The 8,582-nt window shown below is 27.2% G+C and overlaps 1 protein-coding gene across 3 annotated transcripts in view; it reads left to right on the top strand.

Moving 5' to 3' along the window:
- CYLD (ubiquitin carboxyl-terminal hydrolase CYLD) overlaps positions 1 to 8,582 on the top strand; it is a 21,616-nt gene that overhangs the window by 7,600 nt on the left and 5,434 nt on the right. For all 3 annotated transcript variants that reach the window (XM_014426224.3, XM_014426222.2, XM_067051583.1), the window contains 7 exons: positions 457 to 613; positions 2,052 to 2,208; positions 2,883 to 3,079; positions 3,552 to 3,739; positions 4,685 to 4,793; positions 5,888 to 6,003; positions 8,171 to 8,387. In XM_014426224.3, the coding sequence (XP_014281710.1) occupies positions 457 to 613; positions 2,052 to 2,208; positions 2,883 to 3,079; positions 3,552 to 3,739; positions 4,685 to 4,793; positions 5,888 to 6,003; positions 8,171 to 8,387 (1,141 nt within the window). The remainder of the gene's footprint in view (positions 1 to 456; positions 614 to 2,051; positions 2,209 to 2,882; positions 3,080 to 3,551; positions 3,740 to 4,684; positions 4,794 to 5,887; positions 6,004 to 8,170; positions 8,388 to 8,582) is intronic.

The raw sequence follows: 8,582 nt of genomic DNA, 5'->3' as shown, positions 1-8,582 counted from the left end.
TCCCTCCCTCTCCTCCCTCTCCCCCTCCCTCCCTCCATCACAAAACTCTATAGAAACCCTATTTTATCATAAATACCTACATATCATTACCAGGAAGTAGCGTTAATATGTTTAGAGCTAGTTCACTAACCAGTTCTCTTTTATAAAATATATGTAATAGATGACAGTTTGTATATTTTGCTGACTAACTATTTTTTTGTGTTGCGGGTTCATAGTTTTCAATAATTAGTTTACATAATTTTTGTACTCATAACCCTCCCCTGATTTTTTCAATATATATCATTGTATTGTTACAGTAATCTATAATGATAGTAGTATTTATGGCCAGTATGTTATGAACAAAAACTATGCCAAGAATAGTAATTAGTTTGTAATGAATGATATTTGTTGCATGAATAATAACTATTTTATAGTAAATATGTGTTAGATAATCTTTATTTTATGTTAAATCTCTAGGAAAAAGAACATCCTGGTTTTGGTGATGGATCATTTAATGGCCGCCGATATTTCCATTGCAATCCTGAACGGTCACTGTTTATTAGCCTTAGTCAATGCAAGAGAGATTCAAGATTCCAAGACAGCCCATTCAAAAGAACTCCTCGTAAGAGTGAAGGTAACTCAATTTAGAATTTTATCTTGGTCATCATCAATATCATTACCATCACATTTAAGTAATGAATGTGAAAAATAGCATTTTTGTAATTCGTTAGTTTAATAATTTACTAGAAACATTTTAAAAATAGTTTTCTTTACAAAAATTTAGTGCTCAGAGAAAAATCAAAATTATGCACAATGAGTAAGTAAAATGTGATGTTCTTTTCTGATCTTTCATAAGTAGCTATGTTCATTTTAGTTCCTTAATGTGGTATGATAGATTAAATATCTGCTGCCTTTTGTGTTAAACTGGACTTTTTTAAAGATTAGTTTATGTTATTAGGCATACTCCAATCATGAATAACTTTTTAATGAATTTCAACACAGTTCATTGATTACATTAATACTAGTTAAATGATAGTATGGTAAGAATTAGGTTCATATTTTATCAGTGCATAACTGCAGGTCAGTTAAAATAGATAATCATTTTATACTATTACTTTTTTGGAAATGGGATTATTAAGGTTATGACTCTTATTTGTGTTCAGTGCTAGAAGTTATACTGTTCTACATTGAATAATGTATCATCCACTTGAATTTCAGAATCTCTTTGGCCTTTTCAAGAGTTAAATTAAAGAGAAGGTACAGCTATACATCTTGTTGCCTCAATCCTTTCTCAGCAATAATGTATAATTATGTAATAATGTATAATTCTGAATGCTTTCACACATTATAAATCAGAAATGAACTTTTAAAAAAAAAAAAAAAGTATCTATAATAAGTAATTAGCTTTTACATTCTAATGGTTTCACAAAATTTGGCAGTACTTTACAGGGTGGCATTTGAGGTTGTTTCCCCTTTCTTGTTGAAATGATGGCCAAAATTCAAATGTAGGTTATTGGTAGTCTTTGAAAGTTCCTGTAATTTGTTGAGTGCAAGTAAAATATCATTTCTCAATGGTTTTTCATTATTTTCTTCAATGTACTCTGTCATGAAACTCTCAATAAAATACTGCTTTTTAGTTTCCTCTTATATCACAATTTTTATTATGAACATTTTGTAGAACTTTTATGGAAACTGATATTTCATACAAGGAGTACTGTTAGAATTGAATGTAAAGGAAGAATAAGGAGATCTATAAGTAAAGTAGCATGTGGAGGGTTATTGAGAACTGTTTACTAAATATTTGATTTATTTTATTCTTAAATGGGAAAAAATTTAATTCTATTGTTTTCTAAAATTGTTTGTCATTCATGTAGTTCAGAAATTTCTTCTCAAAGTTTCATGATGTTCGGGGCTGAGAAATAAGTTTATATAACATTTCCACTAACCATATTTATAGTTTTTACAATATGATGATGTGGTATCACTGTTTATACATTCATCAAACAATATTTAATATTCTTAACTTATTTATAATTTCTCTAATAAGTCTAAATTTATATTCTTTTTTTTAGATTTTGGTTGTATTGAAAGTCCAATAATTCCTGGTTTCATTCCTCCCATTTCAAGAGGAGATATAACTTCTATTTGTGGAAAGAATAGAGGTATACAAGGACACCATAATTCTTGCTACTTAGATGCAACACTTTTCAGTATGTTCACCTTCACCAGGTATGGTTTAATATAGTTCATGGATTGAAAGGTCAAAAATTTGATTTGTATTAGTTATTATTATTGTTGTTAAAATTACAATTATGTTTGATATTGTAAGAGTAAAATGACTTTACTGAGATTACATCACTTTTTAATGACTTAATTGATTAGGAAAAAACACATGTTTTAAATTAACCAACTAAAAGTACTTTGCGGTGGAAAATCTGTTTAATATGATGTTAGATCTAGAGAGGTGTGGGTAAAACTTTCTGTTATTAATAAATAAGATTTTAAAAGTGTTTCCTTAAGCCTGTTCTTCTAGTATTGAAGATTTTTTCCTAATTTCTTCTTTAAAAAAAAAAAAAAAATAATTCAATATATTAATAGTATATGAAAAATCAAGAAGAAATGCATAACAAATAAGAATCCCTGTTCGCTCCCTATTGTGTCAATTGGGGCTACCATTAAAAAATTAAATATTTTTAAAAATTATTTCAGAATTTTCACTGAATTTTGTTAAGCTAAGTGCACAGTTAATATTTTGTAAAACTAATTTTTTTTCTTAAATTCAATTTTTGAAGTGATTATTTTATATGAATGAACTGTTACATATAAAGCTAAATAGATTATTATATGTACTTATAAAATCCTTTTGTTTTATAAAAACTTCTCATTTCTTATTTTATTTTCAGTGTCTTTGATAGTATACTATACAGGCCAGCTTTGTGTTCTGATATACCCCATTATCAATTGATTCAGAGAGTGCTTCGAGATGAAATAGTTAATCCACTAAGAACAAATTTTTATGTTAGAGCTGATAGAGTTATGAAACTCCGTACACTCATGAAGGAGGAGTTGAAAGATGTTTCTTTTACAACAGAAGAAAAAGGTTATCATATTCTAGACTTATTTTATATTAGTCAGGTATCTCGATTTAAGTAAAGGATAATTTAAAGAATTTAACTTATTATTTATAAGTGTTTTATCCGTATATGTTCATGATATTAGCTTGGATATATTGGAGTGTCTTAATGAGGTATTTGCCTGTGTTATGCTTATAAATTCCAGAGTTATGCTATGGTGATTTTTCCACCTAAAATTTCTTTTGTAGTTAGAACTCCTCCCAGGAATCACTTTAAATTATTTTTATATCTTTGTTTATTAAACTTGATATTATCTCCCAAACCATTTGCCTAAATGTTTCTTCTACATTCTTTATTGTATAATTAAATTCTAATTACAGAAGACATTATAAATATTTATCTTTTATAGAAAAATAAAAAATAAAACAAATTAAATTTAGGAAGTTCCTTAAAATGTTCTATATTATTTAGTTTCAATAATAAATTTACTTTATTTAGATCCTGAAGAATTTCTTACCTCGCTAGTTGCCAAAATTTTAAGAGCAGAGCCTTTTTTAAAACTTAGTTCTGGGCAAGAAGCTTACCATTATCAATTGTTTGTTGAAAAAGACGAAGCTCTAGTATTCCCTACTGTTCAGCAGCTTTTCGAACAAAGTTTCCTTTCAAGCGACCTTAAACTCAAAGAGGTAACTGAATTTTATTTTGAATATAATTATTCTAATTGTTTATTTAATGTATATAAGTTTATTAATGTAAACATTTGTGCATTAATATATTCATAATATGAATGGTATATATATATATAATCTTTAAAAATTTCATGATAAGAATTTCATAGTTTTATACCAAATAAGTGAGTTCTAAAACTTTTTATTTTACTTTCTAATCCAATTAAAAAAGGGCTTTCCTATGAAAAAATCAACGAAATTGTTTTTATTCAATGATTCAAAAAGTTTTTTGAAGTGCTGAATCCGAATTGCAGTTCTCCTTGCCAGGAGCTGCCTGTTTAACAATGAATATAGAAAAAAAGTTTAAAGTTCTTTGCTTATAACTAGAAAATTAAGCATTTTTCAATGATTAAAATTCAATATGAAGTTAAAGTATATAGAATTTCCTTAAAAATCTCTATATTATTACATTTAATATTTAGCTAACCTCTGACCCCTCCAGAGTGCTCTATAAAAATATTGCAGACACCTAAGGTATACTAAGGGTGTTTTCACCATTTTTATTGGGCTGCTGAATCCAAATTTCAAGTTCTCCACCTCGCCAGTCACCTGTTTTGCAACAAAACAAAATGTTTCGACTTTTTTTTTTCAGTTTTTTGCTTATAACTATATTCCTTTTTAACTGTCAGATTGTACTTAAGTATCAAAATCATCAACAAGTATCACTGTTCATATTAAAAATTAAGAAAATTAATTAAGAAAAAAAAAGTTTAAATACTACTTATGTCCTTTTAAAATATGTATGCCCATTCCCTTTTGTTTTTGTCATTTTATTTACTTTAAATTATTTTAATATTGATTCTATTGCATATATATTATCAGGTTATGATAAAGTTTAATCATTTAATGAGATAGTTACGTAATGGAGGCTTTATATATTTAAGAAAATCATGTTTCATTTAGGTACCTTCTTGTCTGATTATACAAATGCCAAGATTTGGGAAATCATTTAAAATGTACCCAAGAATTTTGCCTTCCCAGTTGCTTGATGTAACTGATGTTATTGAAGATTGTAAGTATTAAACATTTTTGCTTTAGCTCTAAAACTATTATGCTATTTGACATTTGAACTTTAACAATGCCTTATTTTATTTCTGATGTATTGTATTGTGATTTTATTCAGTAAATGGTCTCTCATTAGGGTCTACTATTGGGGAAAATTTTTGAAAATAAATTTTATTAGTTATTCAATTTTGTTAGTAGTCTTCAGGAATATATTAGTATGTAGTTGGTAACTCAACTTCCTTGAAATGATTTTAATTTTTTAAAATCACAAGTGTATATACATCAATATTTTGGGGCCTTATTCCCATTAATTTATTATATTAGTTCAAACTATTAATTTATCAAAGTGCTTTTTAAAATAATCTGAAAAATTAAGAAAAGGTGAACATAGTTAAGTTACAAATATAAAGAAGATACTCAGGGCTGCGGTCAAAAAGGAAAAAAATAGTTGTAAACTAATTTTGTTCGTTTTGACCACAACCCTGACCATCTTCTTCATATTTGAAATTATACAGTCAATTATCTATAAATATAATAATTAAGTTACATTCACATTATTTTCCATATGATTTATGTACATACTTATTCCTATTTGTCCAGTAATCCTTCACAATTTAATCCCTAATTCAATTAATTAAAATTTTTTTTTGTGGAAAAAAGCCATAACAATACATTTTTTAAAAATATTATTTTTGTAATGAATGATGATGTATACATTTTTCTTTTCCTCCTACCACCTTCTTTAGATATATCTATTTAGTTTAGTGATGATTCCATTATATAATTAATTATATATTAATAGTATTATCGTTTATTCATTACATTAGTATTTAATCAAGTAATGAAGTTATTTTATTGTTAACTAATTACTTAACTTTATTCTTTGAAGTTGTTACTTGAATAATCTAACCCCCCTTAATGTCCTGCTACCATTGACTTTTGTCCAGGGTCATTCAATCACTTATACCTACATCTCTGATGTTATCTATATTTTCCTAGCTGGGTTCAGGCATTCTCCTTTTTCTTGCTCCCAGGATCTTACATCCCACATAAGTAAATAATATTAGGAATTAATTAGAATTTAATAAATGCTATTTTCAGCTCCAAGACAGTGTACTGTGTGTGGCAATCTGGCTGATTTTGAATGCAAAGAGTGCTTTGAGCAATGTGATGTTGGTCTGCAGAGTATATCATTCTGTAGAGCATGTTTAGAAAGGGTATACTATTTGATTTATTTATACATATATATTTTGTTGTTACGATTCTTTCTTCAGCTGGAAAAATGTCATAAGCAGAGACAGAAACAAACTATTAACTTTTATTATTAAAAATTAATAGTATAACATTTATTTTTATTATAGCAGAATAAAAGGTTTTGTTTTTCAAAAGTATTTTCTTTTCAAAACTGTATTATAAATTTTTTTTTTACTTTTTATTCTACAAATTTTAAAAAAGAAAAATGGTACAAGAAAACGTTTTAATAAAAAAAGTAAATTATGTATGAACATTTATTTCAAAATAAGAACTATGAAAAACAGTGACATATCTATTAGTATAATTTATTTAGCATTAAAAAAACAATTCAAATATTATAAAATAACCTTAATACATTTCTATAATTATAATAATAAAAATGAATAAAATCAGGTTCCTCTTATTTGCTAGCAGAGCAACCTGATTTTATTCTTCTGCCAGTTCAGATAATTGAATATTTGGATAATTGATGGACAATTGTATATTGTTACTCTAAAAATTATGGAAAGAGTATTAACTTTGTCTTTGAAAAATCTTTAATACATCCCAATAAAACAAAAGTCCAACTGAAACTTATATATTAAAAGCATTTAAATGAAAGTTTTAAAATATCAGTTATTTTGCAGTTTAAAAATATGTGTTTTGGTGAAACTGTTGAATTGAAACTTATTGTGTGAAAAGTGATTAACGGTCTCTGTCACTGATTATAAATCACTTTTTCCAAAAATAAAAAAAAAAGGTGTCCTTTGTTGATATTAAGATAGCAAACATTTTTAATTATTTTTCTTTAATATTATAAGAAAACAATGGTGGCACATTGTAATATGATATTCAAATTCATAGAATCACATTTAAATTTACAATCTTAGAGAAATATTTATCCTGTATAAATGAATAATATTACTTTTTATAAAAACTCTGAAGCCCATTATTTTTTTTTATAATAAAAAATAGATTTGCAGATAAAATAAGATAAACACTTTTTGAAAAATGAACACTTGAATTTGAGTAGCTGAGTTACTTACATGGTCAAGTCCATTTTTCACAAACTGAGTTAGATGTTTTAAACCGATGGCTTCATCCAGCCAGTGGGGTTCCAACTGGGGTTCCATGGAACATTGAGGTTCCGCGAAGTACACACATCAAAAAATGCATTACCACTGTTATTTGTCGAATTCTACAATGTAGGAATTCAAGGAGTTAGATAACATAAAGTACAATCTTGAAACTCCTCTATACTTGTTATACCCTAATGTTGTGCTGTTGAGACCAAAAGTGTGCCTTTGCCATGACTTACTGCTATTATGGAAAGAAGAGGTGATGTAAAACCTTTTATGATGAGTGTAATTTAGGAATGGATCATTCCAAGTCAACACAATTATGAACCTTACCATCTCATAATTTCTTTAAATTTTGCACAGATGTTGTGAAGATTTACTAGCTTTTGCTGAAAAGACATTACTTCATTTTTATCAAATGATGATGTAGGAGTTCTGCCATTATCCTACTTCTACCAAAAGGGTTCCGCCTACAAAATAAAGTTGGGAACCACTGCCCTTTGTAGTACTGAAGCTCTTTCACCAAAAATGAAAGATAGAAACATTAAAAAGTTAAAAATGCATTTAACATTAAAGTTTAATTTCGTTTAAATATATGACTACAAACAAATGACTATTTCCCCAAGCACTGAGTTTAAAACACAGCTAGGACCAATGGCGCCAATTACAGGTGTTTATTCAGACCATTTTATGGTGAAAAAATGAATGAAAGTTTTAATTAATTTATTAAAATATTACAAACATACATTAAAATGTTACAGACGTAGACTTAAATTTGTTCCATGATGTCTAAAAAATAAAATGCAAGGATATAAATTGTTTTCAATAATGCATAAATACAAAACTTCCTTACCTTTGGTAGTGTAGTGATTTTGAAGAAGCAAAATAAGCTATATTAATGATTTTTTCTATAGTAAACAGTAAAATATCTCCTGAAAGTTTTTGCAATATGGACTTGGGCATGTATCGTTACTGGTCTTCTTATTTAATTTATTTTTATTTTTAATTCCTATACTACCAATTGCATGGTATGATGTTTGAACTTCTAATAACAATTTTATTTCATTAACAGTCACATAACCACGAAAGGAGAAGAAATCACAAATATAAGCCTCTTAGTGTTCCGCTTGAATTTACCATCATAAAAGACCATTGTCTCATACCTAGACTCTATATGCAGTTGTTTGCTGTAGTCTGCATTGAAACATCCCATTATGTAACATTTGTAAAATGTGGAACTGGAGCTGATGCACCTTGGTGTTTTTTTGATTCGATGGCAGATCGAAAAGGTATAAATATCTTTATAAATTAATTTAAAAATCATTTAGAAATATATTACAACTTTAATTCTAAAACATCCTAGGTACTGTGTACATATTAAGGAGATTTTGGAATGAGCATCACAGTAATTCATTCATAATATATCAGATGTTGATGTATACATACAGTAGAGCTTCATTCAGAAATATCTTAAAATAATATAT

The sequence above is a fragment of the Halyomorpha halys genome, unplaced genomic scaffold (assembly GCF_000696795.3).
Source record: "Halyomorpha halys isolate HHAL.00 unplaced genomic scaffold, Hhal_1.1 Scaffold560.1, whole genome shotgun sequence".
Lineage (NCBI taxonomy): Eukaryota > Metazoa > Arthropoda > Insecta > Hemiptera > Pentatomidae > Halyomorpha > Halyomorpha halys.
Note: the sequence above shows the minus strand (reverse complement) of the source record. Positions and strands in the feature narration are given on the sequence as shown.